Source organism: Pantherophis guttatus, chromosome 2 (assembly GCF_059756535.1).
Source record: "Pantherophis guttatus breed Tessera chromosome 2, ASM5975653v1, whole genome shotgun sequence".
Classification (NCBI taxonomy): domain Eukaryota; kingdom Metazoa; phylum Chordata; class Lepidosauria; order Squamata; family Colubridae; genus Pantherophis; species Pantherophis guttatus.
In genome coordinates this window covers 112,807,469-112,834,779 of record NC_142064.1, presented here as the reverse complement: position 1 = coordinate 112,834,779, position 27,311 = coordinate 112,807,469, and the positions used below count along the sequence as shown (strand labels likewise).

Below are 27,311 nucleotides of genomic sequence, written 5' to 3'. Positions count from 1 at the left end.
TTTACTAAAACAAAATATGTACACGGGTATTATCACTGGCAGTTAATTCCATTAGAAGAACTAACAGACTCAAACCCTCCAATCCCTTTAAAGAGCTTCTACTAAAATGTTCATGCAGCTGGATGCATTGACAGCTTACAAACCAAAACAGAAGTTTAAAGTGTAGATTTGCCCTGGGGATAGGACAGTGATCATAGATCTAGAGCGCAAAATAACAATTTAGTTTTAAGTTCAGAATTCTGTTTCTCAATCAAACAAATCTTCATTCTAAAAGCATTTTTTTAAACTCTTACAGATGGCAAAATGTTTTAAAGCAACCCTTCCAGCACAAATAACAGGGGGGAAATATGTGAGTTGAGTTTGCCTTATTTACAGAATTTTTCCCCCCTGGGTGCAGAATATGCTTTTGGTTATCCTTAAAAAAGCTGCCTTTTTGATGTATAGCATCGAATTGCTAGATGATCTCATTGAGGAGTTTGGGGTTATGAAATGCCCAAAAGGACCTTTGCACACACAAACAGACATAGCATGCTACTCTTCAATTAGCAGGCATCATCGAAAAGAACCTCAAATTTGGTCCTAGTCCAGTACCTTTTCCACTTCATGACATCAAGTTTCTGTGCCAAGAGTTGCAATGGTCACACTTGCTCAGCAAAAATCATCCTTCAACATAGCCTAGGAAAAAAGTTCCCAGAGTAGCCAAATAAGGATGTAACTTCCTAGTAAAAACTATTCAGTACAAGGCAGCTTCTGCATGTAAGAGTGCAGAAGCTATCAGCTCAGCTCTTACAATATGACCCCTCAAAATATTAGTTGCCAATACCAGGCCATCTGTTATTTAATACTGGACCTATAAAGAGAAACTCCAAAGGACCCAGCAGCAGCAACTCCATCAATACCATAAATGATTCCTTAGGAAACATCTCTGAGGTGATTAGCCACAATCCTCAACATCAATTATCTAAAAATCAGCATTTAAAACCAAGATATTAACATGTTTGTAAGTATCTTCCTTTGAACAACAACAAAAAAAGACTTAGAACATATAATATAGGGTTGGTGATATTCAATTTTCCCTCTACCGGTTCTGTGGGCGTGGCTTTGCAGGCGTGGCTTGGGGGGGGTCATGTGAGTGAATGGGCATGGCCAACTTGATGTCACTCACAGCAACCCACCAAGCCACGCCCACAGAACCAACAGAAAGGTTTGGCTGGCCAAGTCAATGTGGCTGCTTTTCACCTCCTTCTCACCTTTGCTCTGTGTGTATGAGCCCGAGGAGGAGAGGAGCAGCCACATTGAATACTGCAGCAGAGAGAAGCCCTCCCCCCCCCAAAAAACAACTGCCGGCGACTGGAGGCTTCTCGGTGCGAAAGGCAGCTGAGCCTCGCCGTGTCCCCTCGCCCCCAAGGCATGAAGGTAGGTGAGGCGGGCAGTGAGCAGGTGGTGGCTCCGGGGCCTCGGGGAATGGCGCACCCCTGGGCCCCAGCCCCCAACCCAAGGCGAAGGGCGCGGGGGCAGCATGTATTGCTTACCTTTGGTGAGCTGAGCAGAACTGGCGAGGCGATTAGCTGGGCCGCGTGGCGAAGGCAACATATGGGGGGGTGAGCAGCGAGCGGCTGGAAGGGGCGAGCGGCGACTGGGTAAGTGGCAACTGGGTGACTGGGCGGGGCCAGTCAGAGGTGGTATTTACCGGTTCGGCGAACCAATTCAAATCGCCCAAACTGGTCAAATAGCATCCCTGGTTGGAAGAGACTTTGGAAATCTTCTAGTCCAACCCGCTACTCAAGCAGGAGACATTATACCATTCCAGAAAAAGGACTGTCCAGTCTCTTCTTACAAGCAATGATGGAGTACCCACAACTTCTGAAGGTAAGCCAACTGCACTGATGAAATGTTCTGTCAGAAAAATTCTTCTTAGTTCTATGCTGGATCTCTCTTTAATGATTTTCCACCTGTTACTTCTTGTCCTGCCCTCAGGTGCTTCGGAAAATAGTCAACCCCATCTTCTCTGTGACAGCCCGTCAAATAGAAGACTACCGTGTCAACCCTAGTCTTTCTCTTAACTAGATTAAACATACCCACTTCATGCAATCATAACTTCCAGACCCCTTATTATCTTTGTTGCTGTTCTCTGAACTCTTTCTACATCTTCGCTGTATCATGGTGACCAAAACTGGGTGCAGTATTCCAAGCATTGTCTCACTAAAGCAATATAAAGTGGTACTATCACTTCACATGATGTTGAAACTATCCCTGTTATGTAAATTTATTATTAAATAAATATATTTGCAAATATACAGATCCACTAGGTGTAAGAGAGACATTACCTTGGCTTATAATGACAAATAAATATGTAAAGAGTCATATGTGGTATCAGCTTCCCCATATTACTCTCTCCAAAATACCATAACCTCAAAGTTGCCAAAACACCACATAAATCCAAAGCCCTGAGGCAATGTTGCCCATAACACCCTAGCAGGAACAATATAAGCAAAACTTTGAGTTGTAACTTAATTCCCTGTCCCTAGTGAAGATAATTCATAACAAATATTTTAATATTTACTTTGAAATACCCTTGTAACTCTTATCCTTATAAACTCCTTGTCAGCCTCAGCTTGCCTGCTTCAGCTGCCATAAGAAACGGGGAGGGATTAGTTATGGAGCAAAGGGGGGGGGAAGGGAGCAGGAGGTGTTTTTTTCTTTGTAGGATGGGACTTCGTGAGAAACGAAACTGAATCTTCAAAAGGGGACGGCTGACCAACTGCCCTACATTCCTGATGAATGACGCTGCCAGATGTGTTGCCACCTGACCTTTGGAAGACCTTTGGATTGGCTGATGATTTATGAACACGAGGGGGGGGGAGAAGCTTAGTAGATGCATTTCGCGCGTTTTGCTCACTTCCAGCTTTAACTGGGTTGCTATTCATTTCATATTCAGTAAAAGTACTAAATTCTTCAAAATGCTTGAGTTTGGGTTTTCCTTTCCTGGATACTGAAGGAAGCATACCTGACATTAAGCTGGAAGACACAACCAGTCATCCCAGACAAAAACCGAGGGGACTGAAAATCCAAAGTATGTCAGATCGAGGGAGAGATGAAGAAGGGAAGATGGGGGCAGCGAGTTCAACCGCCCTCCAGTCGGAAAGAGAAACTGCAGAATGGTTGGAAAAACTCCGTTTGGAGCCGGAGGAAGCTAGATGGTCCAAAGGAGTGGGGAGACTGCCGGACTGGGGGGGAGAACCCCCGGGGAGTGATGACTTCCAGACCCCGTAAAAAGGAGGCAGTGTGGATGCAACAGCAGAAGGAACGTCTCATGATAGACCAAGCCTTGCAGCTTATCCGTGATGTGGAAGAAAGCAGGAAAAACCGTGAGTCTTTTGAAATTCCTGTGGAGAAGGGGGAAGCAGACCCCAGGGGGGAGCCAGAAGAGGCAGCCTGCGGGGGAGAGGAAGAGTTTGAGGAGGGAACATCGCAGGCTTCGGCAGTTCGAGGGAGAGATGCAGCCGGCCAGAGAACCCCAGCCTTGCAGCCCCCCCCCGCAGACGTAAAAAGCCAAAAATCCCCCCCCTTCCTGGGAAGTTTGATGGGAATCCTAAAGCCTTGGGATTTTTCCTGACCCAAGTGTGGAACCACATGCAGGATTGGGGGGAGGACTACGAAACAGAGGCGGCTAAAGTCAGAAGCGTTGCGAATGCCCTAGAGGGAGTAGCGGCTGAGTGGATGGTGGTTCTCCACAATAACAACTCCCTCTTGCTGAGAAATTACAACCAGTTCATGAGGGCCCTTAGAAGGCGTTTTGAAGACCATTTAGCTGAACGAAAGGCGAGACTCAGAATGAAGAGCATTCAGCAGGGCCGGAGGCCAGTGGCAGAGTATATCCAAGAGTTTTGTGAACTGGCACCCTATATGACAGGCTGGTCAGAAATGGCTCTTTTGGAGAGTTTCAAAGATGGGCTGAATGAAGAGATATATCGAGACTGCAGAAGCATGGGGGTCCCCGATGATTTGGATAGATGGTACATAGTAGCTGAGGACGTAGAGATCGAGCTGAGACGAAGCGAACTCCGAGGCAGGCGGATGGGGGACCAGTCATCCTCTTTCCACCGTAAGGGGGCACCCAAGATGACTGGCGGGAAGACCGAATTCAAACCCAAGTCAAAGCCCCTTCACCTGTTTCAAATGTGGGAAAGAGGGTCACCGGGCTGCCGAATGTTTCTCCAAGCCACCGCCAAAAGTTTCCGGGGCCGGCCAAAAGAAAGGCGACAAAATACCCACCAAAACCCGCGGCACCGCCCTGAAAGGAGAAGTCGTTGAGTTCACTCCCCGAAACCAGAGTGAGTTGGGAACTCCGACCAACGATGACGACAGCGAGACGGACTCCGACTCCAACACCGACGATCGGGTGAGTCACACGGAAGAACCCTTACTCATTTCCGTAGAAATAAGAGTGCCCTCCACAGGGGCTCATGCGCAATTGTTAGCCCTGTTGGACTCGGGGTGCACTAGGTGCATAATTAGCCCCAAAGTAGTGGAGGAAATGGAACTGAGACTAAAAACTTTAAAAAGACCCATTGCATTTTGTCAATTAGACGGGTCGATTGCAGGAGGGGGCCCAGCTAGCTTTATGACTGAACCCCTTGAATTGCAGTTGGGGAACCATGTAGAGAATCTCAGATTTATTGTAGCCCCTGGTATGGAAAGACCCCTCATTCTAGGACTGCCCTGGCTTCGCAAATGGAACCCACGAGTAAATTGGAAAACGGGGGTCCTACGCATCCGCACGGCAGAACCAACTCCGGGAAAGGAAGCCCCCCCCCCCTGAGGGACAACATAAGACCAGAAACGGCGGCAGTAGCCATTAACTATATTGAGGGAGAAGAGAAAATTCCAAAGGAATATTGGGACCTCAAGGAAGTGTTTAGCGAAAAAGCATCGGATGCTCTGCCTCCCCACAGGGCCACTGACTGCACCATTGAAATACTCCCAGGGGTGAAGCTTCCCAAACCAAAAATTTACCCCATGACACCTCGAGAATTGGGGGAATTGCGAAATTGTATTGACAAAAACTTAGAACGGGGATTCATCGAACGAGCCAAACCCAAGGTGGCAGCGCCAGTAATGTTCCGCGAAAAGAAAGATGGATCCTTCAGATTAGTAGTTGATTATAGAAACATGAACGCCATTTGCGAAGAAAATGTCTATCCCCTCCCACTCATGAAGGACATGTTAGCCTATTTAGGGAAGGGAAAATTTTTTACCAAACTTGATTTAAGAGAGGCATACTACCGAGTGAGAATAAAAGAGGGAGATGAATGGAAGACAGCATTTAATTGCCCACTGGGATGTTTCCAGTTTAGAGTACTCCCTTTTGGACTACAGGGGGCCCCGGCTGTATTCATGCAGTTGATCAAAGAAGTGTTGCATGAGCACCTATATAAGGGGGTGTTGGTCTATTTGGACGATATTCTAATTTATTCTGACAACATGGCCGACCATGTAAGATTGGTTCGAGCGGTCTTAAATAAACTCAGAGCAGCTGAACTCTATGCCAAACTTTCTAAATGTGAATTCCACCAAGACAAAATCGACTATCTTGGATATCGTATATCGCATGAGGGAATAGAGATGGACCCGGAAAAGGTCCGGGCAGTGATGGAATGGGCCGCACCACGCACCCGTAAACAGTTACAGAGTTTCTTAGGGTTTGCTAATTTTTATAGACAATTTATCCCCTCTTTCGCGGAAATCGCACTGCCAATTACAAACTTGCTAAAAACCAAAGGGGAAGTAAAACCCAAACCCTCGAAACCACTAGAGTGGACTATGGACTGTCAAGCTGCTTTCGAAAAACTGAAACGACTGTTTGCAGCTGAACCTGTGCTCAAACACCCCGACATGGAACAACCTTTTGTAGTACAAGCTGATGCTAGCGACGTCGCCGTAGGAGCAATACTCTTGCAAAAGAATGAGAATGGAATATTACAACCCTGTGCTTACACATCCCGTAAACTATCAGAGACGGAAAGGAGATGGGCCATATGGGAGAAAGAAGCGTTTGCAGTTAGATGGGCGCTGTTAACATGGAGACAATTTTTAGAAGGGGCGAAACACCCTTTCGAGGTGTGGACTGATCATAAGAATCTAGAAGCATTAAAAACACCACGCAAACTATCACCCAAACAGGCGCGCTGGGCCCAACATTTCAAGCGTTTCAATTTCACTTTACGTTACCTTCCTGGGGGAAAAAATTTCATGGCGGACGCACTTTCCAGATTGCCACAGTACAACAGCATAAAGAAGGAAGTGGTTCAACCAATGATCCCCTTAACGCAATTGGCAACACCTGTCACTACCAGAGCGCAGAGTAAAACCGAACCAGAACTCTCGGGGGATTTACTCGAAAAATTACGAGAAGCGCTAAAAACTGACGAGTGGTTTAAGATCCACTCGAATGAATGCACACTTCGCGACGGACTAGCTTGGGTTGGATCGAAATTGTATGTTCCAACCACATTAAGAACAACCGTATTGAAATATGCTCATGATGCCAAGGCCGCAGGACACTTTGCGTTTGTCAAGACTTTACATCTTGTTAAGAGACAATTTTGGTGGCCTGCACTTAAAAAGGACATAGAGGCATATGTGGCTAGCTGTCCAGTATGTGCCTTGGCTAAAAGACCGCCAGGAAAATCCCCTGGATTACTGCAAAGTGTGGCTAGACCGAACGCCCCATGGAAGGAAATATCTATGGATTTTATTGTGGACTTACCAGACAGTGAGGGCTGCACTGTCATTTGGGTAGTAACTGATTTGTTTTCCAAACAAGTACATTTCATCCCTTGCTCAAAGATCCCTTCAGCAAAAACCCTCGCAAAACTGTTTATTCGGCAGATTTACCGACTACATGGATCTCCGAAAAGAATAATTTCTGACAGGGGTGTGCAATTTACTTCCAGTTTCTGGAGGGAGTTTTTGAAATTGATAGGCTCCGCACAGGGGTTGAGTTCCAGTCACCACCCTCAGACAAATGGGGCTTGTGAAAGAACCAATGGGATGCTCGAACAATACCTTAGGTGTTACGTAAATTACCAGCAAGACAATTGGGTAGACTTGTTGCCATTTGCAGAAGTGGCATATAACAATTCTGTACACAGTAGCACCGGATTCACCCCTTTTAAGGTCGCATCGGGCCAGGATTTTGTACCCATTCCCGAGCTACCACAAGATGATCCCCAAAATCCCTCCTTGATGGATTGGATTGAACAATTAAAGAGCACTTGGGCAGTGACTCGGAAGGCATTAGATGAGGCACACCGGGCTCATAAGGCGCAAGCCGATAAGAAAAGGTCCCCAGCTCACATTTATAAAGTGGGGGACAAAGTCTATTTGTCTACCAACTACTTACAAACCACCCAGAAGTCCAAAAAGCTGGGGCCTAAGTATGTAGGACCATTCCGTGTGATTAGACTGATTAATCCAGTAACAGTTGAATTGGAATTGCCAAAAACCTTGAGACGAATACATCCTGTATTTCATGTTAGTTTATTGAAACCTGAACACTCATCTCCCCTAAGGGCTGATCAAAGCACCCCTCCAATTCCCATTCTCATAGAGGGGGAGCAACATTTTGAGGTTAAGGAAATCTTGGACTCTAGAAAACACCATGGTAAAGTCCAATATCTGATTGCCTGGAAACATTTTCCTTTATCTCAGGCTGAATGGGTGAATAAACGGGATGTCCGAGCTCCCAAGAAAGTACAACAATTCTATACCAAATACCCAGATAAACCATAATTATTGTATATATTCTGTTTCTCTCTCTTTTCTTTCCTTTTATTTAGGACTAACGTCTCTTCTGCAAGGGGGGCCGAATGTCAGCCTCAGCTTGCCTGCTTCAGCTGCCATAAGAAACAGGGAGGGATTAGTTATGGAGCAAAGGGGGGAGAAGGGAGCAGGAGGTGTTTTTTTCTTTGTAGGATGGGACTTTGTGAGAAACGAAACTGAATCTTCAAAAGGGGACGGCTGACCAACTGCCCTACATTCCTGATGAATGACGCTGCCAGACGTGTTGCCACCTGACCTTTGGATTGGCTGATGATTTATGAACACGAGGGGGAGGAGAAGCTTAGTAGATGCATTTCGCGCGTTTTGCTCACTTCCAGCTTTAACTGGGTTGCTATTCATTTCATATTCAGTAAAAGTACTAAATTCTTCAAAATGCTTGAGTTTGGGTTTTCCTTTCCTGGATACTGAAGGAAGCATACCTGATACTCCTCTTGATGTTTGAAAATATTTACCATCATTTGGTTGCTTATTCAAAGATTCCTAGAAGACTATTTGGAGGTTCAGTTTTATATGAGCAATCAAAATTAGTAAATATATGCTGCATTTATAACTGTCATCCTTACCACATAGTTTTAAGAGAGCAATCAATAACCAGGAGAGTTGTCTCTTTTTTAACCTTCAAATTATGTGCAGAAACCTGCTTCTGCCAGAACCTTCCACAACCATGAAGTTTGATATAGTACAATGATGGCTAATCTTTTTGGTGCTGAGTGCCCCCCACATGCATGCGCATATGTCCCCCACGCATGTGCCCTGCCCCCCCTTGCCCATTTTTGGCTTTCACGTTGCTGCAGGCGGCTTTCCAGGCCCAAAAGGGGGAGCATGCATGTGAACCCCCAAAATGCAATGCAAGCACCCCTGTATGAGCCCCCCCGCGCATGCGTGTTTGCGTCTCCTGCATGCACCCCCCCCCCACATGCACAGCAGACACCCGAAGACCAGCTGGCCAGCGGGAAGCACATGCACTGTGCAGCTGGGCTGGGGCAACAGCTGGCATGCCCGCAAAGAGGGCTCTGCGTGCCACCTGTGGCACATGTGCCATAGGTTCACCATCATGGATGTAGTACTTTCAACAGCCTACCATCAATTAGAGCTTGAGTTGCTTCATCATAAGGAGGCATCTTCTCCATTTCTTCCTCTGCTGCCTTATCACCTGATGATGGTTTGGGTGATGAGACCTATAGAGACATTAAGCCAAAAGAATACTATTAGTTTTTTGAAAGCTATCAATAACCCTTGTGGAATGAGAAAAAAAGCAGGATAAGCTGACTAAAAAAGGTTAATTTTATAGATACCATGTGACCAGAGCGTCCAAAGAAAGTGCATTACTAAATCAGGAAAAGAAAAATAAACCCATGCTAAAGCTAAGAGTAGCAGATCTTTTTTTTTTCTTATTATCATTTGTCCTGCTTCATTGCAGGGACCACTTTTTTTGCATTCTGCTTGCTTAGTTTACACAGCAATGCCATCACTGCATGGTACAATTAGGGATCTGTTGTTCAGTCAGCTTGCTGCAGAGCCTGATGCTGTTTCAAGGCTGAGTGTGTGTGGCTGGCCCAAGGTCACCCAGCTGGTATCAATGTCTAAAGGAGAACCTGGATCTCCATTCTCCGAGTCCGGCACTTTTCCTGGCTCTCATATATATATATATATATAAAACTGGCTCTCTTTATATATAACTCCATACTAACCACTAAACAAGAGTCACTTCAAATATTGCCAGCTTCAAATGAGTGAATGTATTTCAATAGATATTGTAAAAAATATTTAAATTTTGCTTTTTCTACATGAGAAAAGCATGTTCTTATGCTGGGATGGGCAACTCTCAGAGCTCTTCTGATCAAAACTGCTGAAAAATAATGTTAGCAGAAATTTCCACCATTTTGAATAGAGAAAACTGTGAATATATATGCCCTAAAAAGATGTTACAGTTAAAAAGAAATAAAATCTCCCAAAGTCCTTCCCCAAATCAACTCATTCTCATGTTTGTGACTCTAGTCCTCTGCAGTGCTCAGCCTCCCAACTGCAGGATGTACTTGGCCACCAAGGTTGCCCTTGATTTACACAAATGGCATCTTTTAAATCTCTCCTAAATTGTTTAGCATGCAGCAGACAGCACTGTTAGTCTAAATGGTTTGCAAGATAGATAATGACTATTGCATGCATAATTCTCTACGAAATATCTGGCTTTACAGAGAAAAAATTATGCAAGTAAAGCAAAGCAAAACACAATAAGAAGAGGCAGACATTAATGACCATTGTATTTTTTTCTCTAGTTTATTTTTAAAGACTTGGAAAGCAATGCAAGGATCTGGGTAGTATAGGAAGTGCCACTGAATTATAACTCCTAGCAACTCCAGATACCCTGGTCAAAAATGTGGGAATTGTAATTCAATAACTTACAGAGGAATACATGCTCTTTTTCTAATATTTAGAGAAGTTCTGAACATTAAAGAAAATGTTTATTTTTGCTTAAATCACAAATTACATCAAACCAGTATGTTTTTATTGAAGCTCAATATTAGATAGAGGCAGGTCTCGATTAATGTGGTTGATGAATCCCACAAATGGTCACATTATTCAAATTTGCACTCAGTGACATTTCTATGGAAAACAGAATTGGTTCTTATTTGACAGAAATAGGCAATTAAAATTTTAAAATATAAATTTTATGCACTTATTAATGAAATACTGTGTAACAGTAAAAGAGGATAAACTCATATTCATAGTGTATTCTGCTATAGTTCTTCAAAATGAGCCTCTTCATTTTCAAGTTTTCTTTCAACAGAACCTTTCTTTTCCACATTTCATACACAGGATGATTAGCACTTAAAACCTCAGCTATGCATGTGATAGCCTGGTGCTATGGATTTTGGCTTGCTTTAAATGCAACTTGGCATCAATTTATAATTTGCACTAAATCAAATATATTGCATTATTCAAACTCACACTAATCACAACCTATGTTTCTTCTATATAGCATGAAAAGCCTGTTTCCCACTGCCCTTAAGAAGAAAGCAAACCTGTCGCTACCTGATTTTATCTATCTAAATATGAAATAGTATTATTTATCATCTAGAAGTCTACACTTGCAGAATTCTTTATGTAATTTGGGATATTAAGCTATTTTGGAAGCTTGAATACATGCAAGTAATGTTGCAAATGTCTGTGATTAGTAAAGTTTCCTGACTATTGATATTTCATAAGATTTGGTCAAAGTTTGGTAAAACATCTCTTTCCCCTATCCTCAATACATAATTTACTGATCAGTTCTTCTCAAGTCATACAAACCATAAAGAACTGAATAAATAAAATAAGCAAATCTGCACACATTTTCCTGGGGAGCACAACTTTGTAAACACAATCTAGGTTAGGAATACAATAAGAAATTTCCTTGTAAATTTCATTGATAAATGTCACACAGCAGTTTAATGCTGTACCTTCATCTCTTCATCCAAACTATCATCATCAGCTTCCTCCTCATCTTCCTCATCTTCATCATAGTCTTCTTCAGGTGGTAACTGGTCCACCTGGGCATCAGACTGAGTATCAGACTCCTCTTCCACTGGAGTATTTTGTAGAGGCTGTACTTCAGCCAAGTTCTGTAAAGGGAAAACTGAGTTCAGCTTAAAACTACTCCTGTTCATGCAGTTGATTACCAACTCAATTTGGCTCTTCAACAACTTGAGAAACAAGGAAAAATGAGTACTACAGATGTTATTTAAGAATCCTAAATAAGACGAGTCTATTTTTCCTCTAAGGCATGGGTGTCAAACTTGCGCCAGTTTTGACACCCCTGCTCTAAGGCTTTATAGAATAGAAAGGTCTTCAGTTCTCAATATTGCCTCCCCATACTATCTTGGCCACATCAAAGACTCTTCTCCATAACCTGACTGCATATGTTGTATGTGCAATTGAGAGTGAAAGAAACTTGATAAGAGCTCTGGATATGGGTCACAAGAAGTTAAACTGGCATTCACTTCATTCAACAATTGGTGGATTCTTCATTTAGCAATGCATTTGTTAAACATGGAAAGTAAATTTCATCTGGACTTTTTTTTTCTTTGCTATTTGTCTGCTCCTAATTGTATCACTTTTCTTTGTAATTAACATTTTCAGTCTTTTTCATCAATTTTAATTGCCGTTTACTATCCTGAGTGCTGCATGAACACTAGGAAGACAGGATATAAATATATTTATGTATTAAGTTTCATACTGTGTGGAACAGGCCCACTTCCTAAGGAAAAAGCTTAATATTAATGCCTGCCAAGATTTAAAAGTACAATCAATCAATAAAAGATGCCATCCCCTGAGAATGGGTCTGCCCACCCAGCATGAATCCTGTTATGAAGAAGCAGCTGCTCTAAATATATATTCCAAACCATTCTTCCAGAAGTACTTATTCTCAAGGATTTGAGACACTGACCTCTGTTTTGAACTTCTCCTTGATTGCTGGCCACACAGTGTCCTGGAAATGGCCTCTGTCCACCTGCAAGGAGTTACCCAACAAGGTCTGGAAGAATAAGAGCAGAATTAAGCCATTGTATAGTGTTCATGAAAGTACTAATACAACTTAGCAAATGCACTAGCCGCTTCTCAGTATGTTGATGAAATTTGCAAGAACAAGATAGCATTTCTCTTAAATATGACCAATTATAATAAGGAACATGACTACAGTAAACCTGAAAAGTCTCCTTCCTTCCTTCCTTCCTTCCTTCCTTCCTTCCTTCCTTCCTTCCTTCCTTCCTTCCTTCCTTCCTTCCTCCCTTCCCTTCCCTTCCCTTCCCTTCCCTTCCCTTCCCTTCCCTCTCTTTCTTTCTCCCATCTCATATTTGTGATTCTGGGTGGCCTGCAGATAGCTTATGAGTTGAACTTTGAATATTAATATTTAAAATTCTGCACAACTCTTTAAAATTACAAATGTGTTTAATATAACTTTTTCTCTCCCTAGTCTACAAAAAGAGAAACTAAAGTAAAAAAAAATGCCTTTCAATAAGTGATTCAACACATAGTTATAACTTCAGAATTTGCTCACATAAATGGTTTGTGTCTAGTGCAAAACAGTATTTCCCAGGTTTTTTTTTTTTAGCTGTGAGCAGCTTTCAATCCACTTTAATTCCAACTAACTACTGGAAGAGCAACTTAGTGCAGGGAGGAAGAGGTGAAGTATTATTCCTGGACAATTTTTATTATTTATTTATTTAATCAATTTATATAGCTGCCCAACTCGCACACAGTGACTCTGGGCAGTATACAGCCTTAATTATAGCTAATAATAAGGAAATGTTCGTTCTGCCCTAGACCTTATACTGATCCTATGGGTCAAAAGTATTTTGGGAGGAAGAATTAAAAGTAAATTAACTCTCAGCCTCCATATGAATTTTCATTGCCACAAAAGATACTTTGGGAAGAGTCTCTGTAGGCATCACTGGAGAAGAATTATATCACAGACCAATGAATTTATATTATAGAATCAACATTTTTTACAGCCCTAGGAAGTAATATTGCAAAGCACAAACGAAATGTAATTGTAATTTTGGCATAGGAAATGTTCTGCAAATTACATAACCACATGGATGTTAGCCTTGGCTCTCAGATAAATGGCATATTTTTGCTCTTGACCTTGGAAGATGAACAGACTGGTCATCAATGCAATAAACACTGAAGATCCAGTACCTCTTGCCAGGCAACCAGGCACCCATAAAGAGAACAAATAGGACAAGCCACGGTGGCAATTGCTGAAAGAGAACTAGTTAAAGAAAATGACTTCACAGAAACTTCTGCTAAGCCAAGAGCATCTGACCCGATTTGTACCCACAACTTTAGCTTCCCTCCAAATTTAAAATAATACCCACTCTGATCTTACATGAAAGAGTGACAGAAGAATCACAAGGAATAGAAAATTCTTGAAAGATGAAAACTCCTGCTTGAGTCTGAAGAGCCTTCCTTGATAGTTAAGTATTTCCTTTCTTACCTGGGCTTCCATTTCTGATAAGATCCCATCCCCATCAACATCTAGCTCAGGGTGTGTCTGAAGCTCTACAACAGATATCCTGGAGAAGCAGAAGGGAAATAAGCCAGTTAGAATGACAGCCAGCTGGCCAAAATTTTGAAACAGGAACTGCCATAATGAAACCAGTTTTTTGGTTTTTATTTTAATCAAAAATAGATATTTTCAGTAATAATTGGTTTTGAAAATTTACAGCAGGTGTCCCCAACTCCCAGCCACAGCCCACTACTGGGCCATGGCCTGTTCAGAACTGAGCTGCACAAGCAGTGGGCAAGCTCACAAGCAGCTCCACTTGTGTGAATGGAGTTGCACATGCTTGCGTGTGCGCCTGCCACTCACATGAAACCATCCCCTCTCCCCCCCCCCCCCGCCCCTTCGCTGATCCACCAAGCCAGAAAGGATGGGGACTGCTAATTTACACCATAAGGCATTTCTGGCAACTGAGTATCTTTCCTCAAAAAGAGAGAAAGAGAGCAATTGAGACTGGATTAGACGATCTATACAGAATCTTCTTTCTTGGAAGTAGAAGGATTACGAAGTGCTTGATTATTTAAAAATTAGAATTATTGCAAGGATTGGTTCATATTACTGGTTTATTTAATGAAAAAGCATTCCTTGTGAAGGTGGCAATGGATGCTCCCCAAAGGAATGGTAGAACTGGACACTAGGGGAAGGGAGGAGTAGAATAACTGCTCTTTTTACCCCTTAATCCAGATACCCCAAAATTCCACCATTGAAAAAAGTTGTTATTAGACTCACATTCCATCTGTGTTATCATCCAATTTATGAAAAGCCTCTTCTGCTTTGGCTTGATCCTGTGCTGCTTTTTCAACTGCTTTCTTTTCTATTGCAAAACAGATGCATAATTTATTTTAAAGAACATATCTTAGAGTGAGGTACACCACAAAGCAGCTCACTCTGCCTCTGTAGATGACAGCCACAGCTGCTGGTAAAACATCAGGATAACAGAAAACTAGACCATACCCAAAAGCTCATCACTGTTTGAATTTACAGAACAGCTTACCAATTTCTAAAACACCACCATTAAGCTATCAAAATATCAGCATCCTCTTAAATTCATAATCCTTCCCTAAAAAAGGTACAATTTACAATTGGCGACTTAGCAACAGTTCAAAGCTTACAACAGACCCCAAAAGGTGACTTATGATCAGATTCCAAATTCTGAGATCTGCTCCCATCCCAGGATCACATGACATTTTGGGTGCTTGGCAACCAGCCTGCATTTATAGCCTTTGGCAGCATCCCACAGTTTACAATATTTTTGCCATTTATTTCTGGTTTCTAGCAAAAAAAAAACCCAAAAACCCTGGCAAACAATTGGTTCGCTTTACAACTGCTATGTTCACTTAATGACCACCACAAAAAAGGTTGTAAAATCATGCATGGTCATCTGGTGACCTGCTTTACGACTGTCATGACTTATGACCAAAATTGCAGGTTCAATTACAGTTGTAAATTGAGGACTATCTATACTTCCATAAACAGCTGGAGATATACACTTCACTTTTGCTATTATTCTGAATATTAAGAGGTAGCCAAGATCAATATCACCTGTGCACTATGCAAAATCACAAGAGTCAGAGGTATGCTCAGCATTTGTTTTTCACTTATGTCTGTGCTTAAATCATGACATAGTAATATAAAGACATTTGAGGATTATAAACTTGTTTCCCAGAGCCCTGTCAAATCTGAGAAGAAAACAGCTGACAGAAAGTACAGACCTAAGTATAAAAAAGAAATTAAAATATAACCGATGGTTAATACTGAGTCTAAATTATTTGTCTATCCATACTCAAGCAAATTCAGTTGTTCTTAATTATTTGCCTGATTTTGCCACTCAAAACCTGAAAGCCTTGTGTATTAAATATTTCTAAAATATTTAAAAAACTGAACTGTTATGACACTTAAGGAAAATATTCTGCAGAGCTCTAAACACTGCTGCGTTTCTTAAGCATTGGTTAAACTACTCACATTTTTTAAGTAGCTTAATGGATCCCTAAAAAATTAAATTAAATTCTGCTTCCCCTCAACTCCAGCTAACATTTTTCTTGTTAAGAATTTGGTGTTATTTCCTTAAGCTGGTATTGTGCTGGTTTGTAATCAAAACTAAAAATGTAAAAGCAGCCCTTCTGGCACAGGCCAAGATGAGTTCAATCCAGCACTCTATTTCTAGTATGGTCAGAATAAGATATACCGTATTTTTCGGAATATAAGACACACCTTTTTCCCTCCTAAAAGGGGGTGAAAATTTAGGTGCGTCTTATACACCGAATGTAGCCCCACCCATCCACTGGCCCCCACCCTTTGGCCTCTGCCTCGCAGCAGTTACCTCCTTGCGAGCAAACAGCAAGAAAAAACAGCTCCTTTCAGCAAACCCTAATTAACACAAGTTGATTGGATCGGCCTCCCGACTCTCAGCTGATTTGCTCTCAGCTGTTTTGAGCAGGCTCTGCTGCTTGCTGCAAAGAGGTAAATTGCTGGAGCAGATTATTTTTTCCCTTGTGCTAATCAAGCTATGCTGAAAATGAAAGTAAAGCAGGCTGTTTGTTGTTTGCTGCAACAAGGCAAAATTGCTCAGAGGCAGAGGCAGATTTCTTTTTCTTTTTTTCCTCACCAAAAAAGGTAGGTGCGTCTTATATTCTGGTGCGTCTTATACTCCAAAAAATATGGTACATGATACTGTATCAGATTATAAAGATGATAATTTTCCTATACTATGAATATCATTATACAAGTGATATTTAGAAACATTCTGTACTAACCTTTCCTTGTTAATGTGGGTTAAGCCAGTGTCCATGGCCAAATCTTATAGCATGTAAGCTAAATCTTCCAGAAAATGTACCTAGACAAGAAGTTGCATCTGACTCTCCCATAGTAAGAAAAGAAGAAAAGAATCCCTCTCTCTGGCACCCTTAGTCCAATCTAAGCATTTGGAGGGAAGGCTCAACAGTGAACAAAGTAGTCAAGATCAGTGTTAGAATTACATCAAACATCTTAAGTCTGGTTCCAAGAAAACCAAATTTGGGGAGACATGCAAGAAAATAAACTACAACAGAGGCTTCCGGTTGATATCGCGGCAATACACAGAGGAACGGGCGTTCCCTGTGTTGAACGCTTCATGTTTGTGGGCTCTGGAGGGAGCCTAAGCCGCCCTGAAGGGGCGGTGAAGCAAAGAGGAGCACCCTGTGAGGTCAGAGAGAGACGCAGCTCTCCTGTCCGGTCTGGGGTTTCTTTTTCCTCTCAGCCACAGCAAGAAGAAGCAGCCTAAAGATGGCCGCTACAAAGCTGGGACAACCAGAGAATAACAGCTAAGACTGGTGCAGGAGAGAAGAAGGTGAGCGTGGTGGAACTGGGGGAGAGGAACTTCCTTTTGCCTTAAATGGAATACCAAGAAATAATTTAGAATTATTTGCCCAGAACTGAGTGTTAAAGCGGCGCCTAAGCATTGTGGGACCTTTTGGGTGGGGAGGGGAACCTAACCGGAAATGAAAGCTGTAGGAGAATAAACAACAGATTATAAGATAAACAGACTCCTAAACTGGAAAGAAGCACTACTGGGAAGGTATTTCTTAAACATTGGAATTATCTATATATAAAACTTACTCTGCTTTTAAATCTGATGTATAATCTAAAGGACAACAGACTAGTAAACTAGTAAACTGAAATTTAAAAGAAGAGTGCCACCTGCTGACAAAAGAAGAAACTACAAGGAAGTGTTTTAATTAAAGAGACACTTGAACAGGATTGAATTTGCAAAGAGTATATACTGTAAAGGGGTTTTTGATAACCTTTGGGACTATTTGAATGGAACTGAGTGTTAATTTATGAGATATAAAGAATTGGGACTAGTGTACTCCTAGAAGGGCAGTTTAAAGACTAAATAAATAATTCTTGAACTGTTGGAAAACAATAAACATTTTTTTAAAAAAAATAAAATAAGATACTGAACAAGGAGAGATGAGTGGAATTGTCCAGGAGTTGGATCTACTTTTTCAAAATATAAAAGACATTATGGACAAAGAATTTAAGGATATCATGGCAAAAATGGAAAACACCATACAAAGGATGATGACTACAGAATACGACGCCCAGGAAAGGGAGGAGTCAGAAGAAGAAATAAAGAAGGAAGAAGACAAGGAGGAGATTATAACAAAAATAATAATGATTGATGAATTAAACCAGGGGGGAAAATATATTAAGGGAGTTGGAAGATATGCTTGAAAAGGAAGCAGGGGCCTCGGTAAAAACTTTAGAAGATAGGCAGTTGAAGAGGGTAGAGGTGGGAGAAATACCTAGACTGGACATCCAAGAAATAGATATAGGTGGAGACTTAAGAGAGGAATGGGGGAGGCAAGTAAAAAAAAAAAAAGCACAGCAATTGAAGTATCGAAGTAGACAAGAGACGATGGGTAGATGATTTCCTTTTTTTTTCTTTCTATATTGTTTTTGACTTGCTTTTCCTTTTCCCCTTCTTTCTTTTAAAGCATAGCAATTAAAGTATAAGCAGGCAAGAGATGATGGATGGATGATTCCTTTTCTCAGTTGCTGTTTTGAATTGTCTTTCCCTTCCTTCCTTCCTCTCTCTATTCTTTTTTCTTTCTCTCTTTTTGCAGGCAGGTGACATGATTAGAAGTTAGACAGGAAAGAAAGAAAAAGCTTTTTAATATAGGGTGACATGATTAAAAGCTAGAATAAGTGATAGAAATAAAGGGAATATTAATGTATCATATTTTCATTTGATAAAATGAAAATAATAATGAGAAATTGTTCACCTGTTCACCGCCCTGAGTCCTGTTGGAGAAGGGCGGCATACAAATTAAATAAATAAATAAATAAATAAATATAAATAAATAGATGGAATAATTGAATAATAATAGACTGTAACCTAATATAGATGTGTAATGTTATGGGAATTACATAAGTCAATTGAATGTAAGAATAATGTTTAATTTAATCAGTTTTGTTTGTATTGGAATGTATGGTGCCCAGGTGCCACACTGCTCACGCATTGATTTGACATTTTTATTAAAAAAAAACTTGAAAAAAAAAAGTAAACCAACTACAACAGTGGAACATGAAAAAAATTGTTTAAAACGCTTGGTTGTTTTGTTGGGGACGAAAAAGCAAAAAAATCAGTAACGGGTGTTAACAAAACCAAGTGTTCTAGAAACTGGACATTTCAGATGATTCTTAAACATTTAATTTCTCCTCTGGGTCATGCCAATGCACCAGAACATTCAGCCTTGCACATCCCTAACAAGAAATTTAGCTTTCTGAACCAGCTTCATACATCTGCCATTGTTTCCCCAAATCTCCCAAAATTTCTCAGACATCGGCTTAAATTCTCATTTCAGATGAGAAAAAATGTCATTGTTTTCATTCCTAATTTGCCATCCACTGTAGTTCTAATATAAACCAAAATCTCCTTCATTCTTTTAAGAGGAAAGATGCTAATATTCAATGTCATTAAAGCCTTCAATAGAGTAACTAAGACTAACCTTCCCATGCTTTCTGGTGGATATCTTTGGCCTCTTTTTCAGGTTTCTCAGCAGCTTCCTTTGCTAAACGTAGTGCCTCCACCTGTTCTTCCACAGAATTCTTACCCTCCTGTAATTCTGTTAGTTTTTTCTACAGAGAAAGGAAAGAAAAGGACTATGTGAATTTTATCCAAATTCAAATAGCTTCATAGGAAATTCCTGCTTGAATCCCAGTTACCCATCTTGCAAAATACGGCAGATTTGTATGGCAATACAAATATGGTTGCATGTACTGTATGCATGTATGCATATATGTGAGTTGGATTGAGAGAGAGTGACTGACTAGGCCAGTCATTTTCTCACTCCAATTTTCCTCACAGGAGAAAATAGAAGGAAGACACATAAATGTTCACCATTTTGAATTGTATATATTAAAAAAAAAAGTCAAAATAAAAAAATGGACAGAGAACTGCTGAGCAATTATTTTGTGTTGACATATATGACATTACATGTTAATAATGAACATACATGTTTCACAATATCCAGTTTAAAATGTATATGGACAATTGGCACTTAGGACAATACAGAGTACAGAAAGACTCCAGTCTACTCAAGATGCTCAAAAATAGGGTGCACTCCCAAATTTTACTTATACAATCACAAAGTTTTTACTTTTCTTAGAGAAATATAAAAAACCAATCTAAGAAGAACCATAACTTGGCTCCTCTCAGCATGCCAAAAGTGCTTTGGCAAAAATTAAAGAATCCAGTCTTACAGTCCCAGCTAGCAATAAGCATTTTCTCCGCAGGCTGCCTCTCACCTGTTTTTCTTCCTTTTTCTTACTTGCTTCTTCCATCAGGGCCTTCTTGATTTCAAAGCCTTCTCTGGCCACCTCGGCCATCTGCTTCAGTGCCTCCCGCTCCTTTCGGCCCATTTCTCTGCAAAGGGACAAGGGAATAGAATGCCAAGGTTTAGGACAAGATATTGTTCAGTCATGGTATCTATCAATGGATAGAAAGGAATTCTATCCTAGAAAAATCTGCACAAGTGAAAAATTCTGCATAACTGTAGGAAATGGTATGGATGCAGAACACTGTCTAATAACTTGAAAGCTATTGTTGCTTTTCAAATTCATAAGCATGGCACATAATTCTGAACACCATATGGTAGTAAATAAGGTAAAAAGAGCAGTTATAAAGTTGGTATGCTGCAAAGCACCACATTCTGCAATTAATTTTTAAAAAAAGATCAACAGAAATCCTTAAAAAGCAAGCATTGTGGCTGGTTTTAGTCCAGTTCTACTTGAAAATGTGCCCATCTACAAAATATGAAAGAAAATTGGGAGTGGTATATAGTATCCTGAGAGGAAAAACAACCTTACAAGTTCACAAGTTCACCTGGTGGTAGTCGACATTTCCTTTCATAACTATTAGCAGCCACATTGTGAACAGACAACTCCCATGACAATTATTATGTAAGCGTCCATGACAAAGACTCAAGTTCTAGATCTTAAACAGTTTGACCCAATTTCTATGGGTCTTGAATGATGTTATTACTCTCACAAAAAAACCCCGTTTTACATCTCAGCAGCAATTTCAAACTGGATTTTCAGCTCACAAGCAATTAATTACAAATTGCTCCATTAGCTCCAGGATATGTCCATATTACCAAAGGGAGGATGAACTGTGGCAGTGCAGTGGTTAGAATGCAGTATTGCAGGCTGACTCTGCTCACTGCCAGGAGTTCAATCCTGACTGACTCAAGGTTGATTCAACTTTCCATCTTTATGAGGTCAGTAAAATGAGGACTCGGATTGTTAAGGCCAATATGCTAACGTTGTAAACTGTTCAGAGTGCTGTAAAGCAGTGTTTTCCAACGTTTCCGGTTTTAGAGACTGGTGGGAGGGGAGGGGAACAGTTGTTCTTAAGCAGGTTAGTAATAGCAATAGCACTTAGATTTATATACTGCTCATAGTACTTTACAAGTACTGTGCAAGTACTTGCACAGTATATCCTATGGGCCACTAGTGGGCTGTGAGGGGATTGCAACCGGGCCACAGAAATAGCCAGCAAGCACGAATGTGCGCACGCACATTGTCACTTGTGCAAGCAGTGGGCGAATATGTGTGCCATTTGCATGAGCAGCAGGCACACATGCATGCCTCTTGTGCAAATGGAGCTGTATGCACATGCTTGCTGGCTGCTCGTGCAGAACCATCCTCTCTTCTAAATCACTTCTCCCCTAAGTTGTATATTTGATGACTAGTATTTGAGTCTGCTTCTGAATCATTCCTCTGAACAAAGGAGGGGCTTCTTCTAAAACAAGTAACATCTTACCTGCAGGTATTTTCACACATTGTGCCGCTGTTGTACTCATCAGTTGTATCACAGCAATCTAAGGGGGCAAGGGGAGAACTATTAGTTCTCTGTAACTTGTTGCTGCATCCTTATGACTTATATTGTTTCCTAGTATGATTTGATTGCTTATTTGTACACTATGACTATCATTAAGTGTTGTATCTTATGATTCTTAATGAATGTATCTTTTCTTTTTATGTACACTGACAGAATATGCACCAAAGACAAATTCCTTGTGTGTCCAATCACACTTGGCCAATAAAGAATTCTATCTATCATCTATCTATCTATCTATCTATCTATCTATCTATCTATCTATCTATCTATCTGCATCTGTCATTGAGGTCTACTGTTCAGAGCCAAACAATTCCTTCACAACAAGTAGCAATATTTACCGCAGATCCCGTCATTGATGCGGGAAGAGGGGATGTACATAGGACGATATCCAGCATTGGCACAATGGAAGCGGCCATTGGGACATGCAGCAGTTCCTGTGCAGAAAGACAGGAAAGAAACGTAACAGTTGTATGTTAAACAAAAGGGGGAAAGGGGGCTGGGGAAGAGAAGAAAGCATAAATTAAGCCACACATGCAAACTGTCTACTATACAGAGCTTGCATGTGTGGGTTAATTTATATTAATTTAATTTCTCCTAGCAATCACAATTTACTTGCTATTCATAAGGTGTCCAAAAGCTATGACTGTGAAATATATAAGAAATAAACTCTTGCATAAATTGAAGCAGATTTTTTAGGAACTTCTAGATTTAAAAAATAAGACTCGTAACAGCAATGGATTTGGTTTCTATTAATTGATATATACATTATATTTCATTTTATTCATTTTAATTTTTTAATTTAAAATTTGTAATTTTTAATTACAATAATTTTTAATCTTGGCCATCTGTGTCCTATTTTGCAGTGGGAAGCCACTTACTATCATCTACATGATAAATATTATGGTTTTATGTCTGGATACCAAATTTTTAGAAAATCTTCAGAGATTAGTGTTTAACTGCTTAAGAATCTAATAAAATTAATGGGGATGGGAACATTACAAGATCAGTTACTGCCCCTCGTTAAAAGAGAGATACATGTTGGTTGATGTGAGATCCAATACTAGCAAACATCCTTAGAGCAGTAATTACAAGAGCTGGGATGGGGAAGGCAATATGTGCAAATAAGGCAAGTTTAAATATGCAACACTTACCTGGCTCATCTGAGCCATCTTTGCAATCACAGTAATCATCATTGACTCTATCAAAGGATATTGTTGCAGAGCCATCAAGACAAGTGAATAATTTTGATTCGTCATAGAAGTGATGGTCTAAAAACAACAGACACACACACTTGGGTTCAAGGAAGAAAAAATACTGAAAAAAAGATATGTCAATTCAGAAAAGTATTCAGCATTTAATATTCCATGTCTAGTTAAGTCATTCCATATCTTATGTCTATATAACTTATATTTTAAATGACAAACAAAATGTTGAGCAGGATGCAATTAGTAATCACTCCACTTCTGTAGCTTATTGTTAGCACAAATCAGTATTGAGGGCAAGAGGAAGTTGCACATCTAAACAAACTTCAAACAATAAATTGTTTTCTTTTCAGTAACTCATTTGCTTTAAATCTCTCTTCAGATTACCACCTTTCTCTCTCATACCACCATTTTAAATCCAAGAAAACAAACATTGGAGAATTATGGAGGTTTCCTTATACAACATGGATGCAATCTTTTGATTTATAATGCAAAAACATAGACACATTTCCAACCTTTGATTGCTAGAAATAATGAAACTTTCCAAGTGATACATTGTAAGAGGAGATCAAATCTGTCATCTAACCTACAGATAGTCCTCAACTTACAACAGTTCGTTTAATGACTGTTCAAAGTTACATCACTGAAAAAAGTGAGTTATGATGATTTTTCACACTTATGACCGTTGCAGTATTCCCACGGTCATGTGATTTACATTCGGAGACTTGACAACTGGCTCACATTTATAACAGTTGCAGTGTCCTGGGGTCATGTGATCACCTTTTGCAACCTTCTGACAAGCAAAGTCAATGGGAAAACCAGATTCACTTAACTGTGTTACTAATTTAACAACTGCAGTGATTCACTTAACAAATACGGCAAGAAAAGTTGTAAAATGGAGCAACACTCACTTAACAAATTTTTCACTTAGCAACGTAAATTTTGGGCCCAATTGTGGTCGTAAGTTGAGGACTACCTGTATTATCCGCTTGAAAACTCACTTGTTAGGGAGACCCCTCTTGGACGCTTCACTTCCACAGGATAAGCCAGGCCAGAAAGTGAGAGCAGTCCAAGATATAGAAGCAGCATAACGGAAGCTCAAAACCAGCAACTCCTGGAACAAAATGCAAACAAAGGACTTGTTACTCTAGAAACTTCCACTTCTTAGTTGTACTACTGATTTGCTGTTTCACAGTTGTTTGGATTTTAATTTTTGCAATATTTATAATTGCTTTTTATTTTAATCATGTTTGCCACCCAGAGCCACTTGTTGGGGTGACCCTACAAATTAAATAAATAAATAACAAACTTTCCTGTTAACATGAATATATGGAGGAGGAAGATGCAGAATATTCCTTCCTCTCATCCAATTTTATTTTAAATAAAACTATTAAGTTACCCAAGTTTCAGGTAGGATCCTCACATGTGATTTATATTTTTTCTCTGTAGTCAAAAAATTCTATGAAGCTGATCTCCTGAGTGCCTAAAATGCAAGTCCAAAGATTTATTTTCAGTTTCTAACAGAATTGGTAAATACTTGTGTTCTTGACCAAGATTTGTACTTGTTTTGATATCACTTTCTCCCTTTTTATGATCTTATAACCCTCTAATTCAGGGTAAGGTCCAGGTTATTGAATGGAGCTGTGCTTTTACTGGTCAATGCCCTATCTGTTCCCTATGCAAAGTTCCAGCAGATATTTTTTCTTTGTGCCCTAGGAAGCATCTGCCACTACCTAGGAATGAACTCTATACCTTTCAAGTGGGAGGCAAACGTCTTTACTACTAGACCACCACTCCGAACACATTAAAACTATTCCAATGTGTCTCAATCCCACTGATAGTAATATCTCATCTCAAATTAGTGTCATTAAGGACTATCCCAAAACTGAACAAGAATATACATGAACCATTTAAGATAGCTTCTCTGCTCTCCCAAATGGCCTCTACAACTATCAGATTACTCATTGCACCTGCCATAAGGCTGCTAACAAAGTTTCGTGTTCTGGACACAATATACCAAGGCCCTTAGAATGTGGGCAGCATCATAACACTAAGCATTTTTATGGTTTTTCCTATGGCAAGATGATAAAGTTGTTATACCCAGAATAGAAGTAACTAAGTGTCACCACCATGGCAAATATAAGCTCTGGTCCCTGGAGACTGGGTATGGCTTCACATATTCTTCAACTTCCAAGAGCTGACAAAGGATCTGGGGGAATTTTTCTTTTCTCTCAAAAGAGAGATTTCAGTTTATCCTTTAAAATAAATCGAATCAATAGCACTATAGTCAGGCGCTACAAGCTTCCTGCAAATAGTAATAGCATTTAGACTTGCACACCTCCTTTATAGCACTCTCTGGGCAGTTTACAATGTCAGCATTGTGCCCCCAACAATCTGGGTCCTAATTTTACTGACCTCGGAAGGCTGGATCAACTTTGAGCCCCCTCAGATATTAATCAAATGTTGATTATTCCCTTTCCCAACCTTACTGTGCAATACCTTGCTTGAAAATGCTCTTATATAGGCAGTATTCTTCCTACATGTTGAAATTTACAATACATGAATTTTAGCATTGTATTGCTTTTTAGAATTTCAGATCTCTACAGCTGATATTTCAATGAAACACCACCAGATACTCTAGAAGCTATAGGCTAAATCAGATTTTTTTAATGATAAACCACTTCCTTAATGTTGCAAAAAAATAAAAATCCTGCATAATAATTCCATGAAACTGGCATGAGCCAAATTCCTCTCAAAAGACTTTATTGTTTTCCAAACTACCACACAAATGCAGCAACCTGTACAAATCAGAAAAATGCACCTCCCACATTCTGAGTTTAAAATTCTGCTATGATGATCATGACTTAACACAGTCAAGATTCTACTTGCTTCCTATTACCAGTTGCCATTTTGAAGTACAAATCTTCCGTTTGGAGAATTAAGCTAGTAAATATGCAATGCTTATGTCAAACTTTAATTATCTTCCCATCTTCCTAATTAATAGTTTAACTATTGCTCGGTGTCCTGAAAACTTCTTAATTCCTGGATGCACCACCCAAAGAGTCATTTTGAAACAGTAACTTGTCTAAAGCTATAGCTCAGCATTTTAATTTCAATTTAAACTAGTTTTGGAAAATTAAAAAAGCTGAAATCTCAATTTTTTTTTTAATCAGCTGAGATATGCCACATAGTTTTTATAAATTGAAATATCCTCATAGGCACATAAAGCAAAAAATAAACAACGTGAATGCTTCTCATTCACGTTAGCCACTCTGTTAAAAGTTGAGTTCACCCAGAGCTTTGCTATTAAGAATTAAGATTAAGTGTTCATTGATCTGTTGCAGTAATATGGCCCTTTATACCTAAAGGACAAAGAATCAACAATTAAGTATTGTTCTATGTTGGTCGAATGCACTTTAAGTTTTCTAAACTTTAAAAGTGAGCAATAATGCAAAACCTGAATATTTTTTTTTTGCAGAAAGACAGACCTTCAACCTAATTCGCACTGAAACGAGGAGCGTACATTAAAGGCAACAATGGCTAATTATTATCAGCCATTCCTAGTGTAGAGCCTTCCAGACGTGCTGGACTAGAATTCTGTCCATACTGTCCACGGAGGGTGAAAGCTACAAAACAAGTTATCAGAACAGCAGCAGCTTAAGGAAAGCTGGGTAAGCTTACAGGGTGTTGAACGCGATGCGGTGCATGCCATGCTCTGCGTTTTAACCCAACGGGCTCTCTTATCTACGTGGCGACTGACTAGGACACCGAGAGCCAAGCAGAGGGGCAAGCCCAGTAGAGCTCCGCGTTTCCCCACTCCCCGGGAAATCTGCCCCCAACAGCAACCTCCGACAGGCGCGCCCCTGCCCGTGAATGCACCACCCCCGCCGCCCTCCTTACCCGCCTCCCGCCGAAACTCTCGTGGAAAAAGGTCCCAAGCCCCTCCACCTCGAAACCGGAAGTAAGTTATGAAATATCCGCTCCAAAGCGCGCGGAGGGGGTGGGGACTTTAAACGGCCCTTTTCTCCCAGTCGCCGTTTTTGACTTCGACTTTCCTTGGTGACCATCATAAGAGTGGCGGAAGTGCTTTCCTTTCCATCCATGCTGCCAATGCCACACGATTGGCCAAGGATTTAGCCGCAGTTCGCTTTTATTTGTTGCTTGTTCCACGTGGACAATGAAATGTTTCCATTTCATCTCCTGCGTGACAAATTAATAATAAATTTGGATTTTATTATCCCCCGTGTGAGGATTACGAAGGGTACTTCCGGCCTCACTTCCGGCAGGTGCAAGGAGAATTTGACCTTTTTCCCATCGTGCCCTGCAGAACTCGCTCCTTCCA

General features: G+C 40.5%; 1 protein-coding gene across 7 annotated transcripts in view; it reads right to left on the bottom strand.

Moving 5' to 3' along the window:
* The window catches only part of PRKCSH (PRKCSH beta subunit of glucosidase II), a 49,960-nt gene extending 22,874 nt beyond the window's left edge, over window positions 1-27,086 (bottom strand). For 2 of the 7 annotated variants that reach the window (XM_087886528.1, XM_034434524.3), the window contains exons 1-12: window positions 26,870-27,086; window positions 23,971-24,083; window positions 22,919-23,035; window positions 22,106-22,201; window positions 21,690-21,747; window positions 20,174-20,291; window positions 19,375-19,504; window positions 14,615-14,699; window positions 13,820-13,898; window positions 12,272-12,358; window positions 11,286-11,447; window positions 8,927-9,023 (exon numbers count right to left, since the gene is read on the bottom strand). In XM_087886528.1, coding sequence (XP_087742654.1) covers window positions 8,927-9,023; window positions 11,286-11,447; window positions 12,272-12,358; window positions 13,820-13,898; window positions 14,615-14,699; window positions 19,375-19,504; window positions 20,174-20,291; window positions 21,690-21,747; window positions 22,106-22,201; window positions 22,919-23,035; window positions 23,971-24,058 — 1,117 coding nt within the window. In that variant the 5' untranslated portion in view covers window positions 24,059-24,083; window positions 26,870-27,086. Of the gene's footprint in view, window positions 1-8,926; window positions 9,024-11,285; window positions 11,448-12,271; window positions 12,359-13,819; window positions 13,899-14,614; window positions 14,700-19,374; window positions 19,505-20,173; window positions 20,292-21,689; window positions 21,748-22,105; window positions 22,202-22,918; window positions 23,036-23,970; window positions 24,084-24,368; window positions 24,453-26,650 lie in introns of all 7 variants that reach the window. The other 5 variants (XM_087886529.1, XM_034434526.3, XM_034434525.2 and 2 more) reach the window with 4 other exon arrangements.
* Window positions 27,087-27,311: the final 225 nt, after the last annotated feature.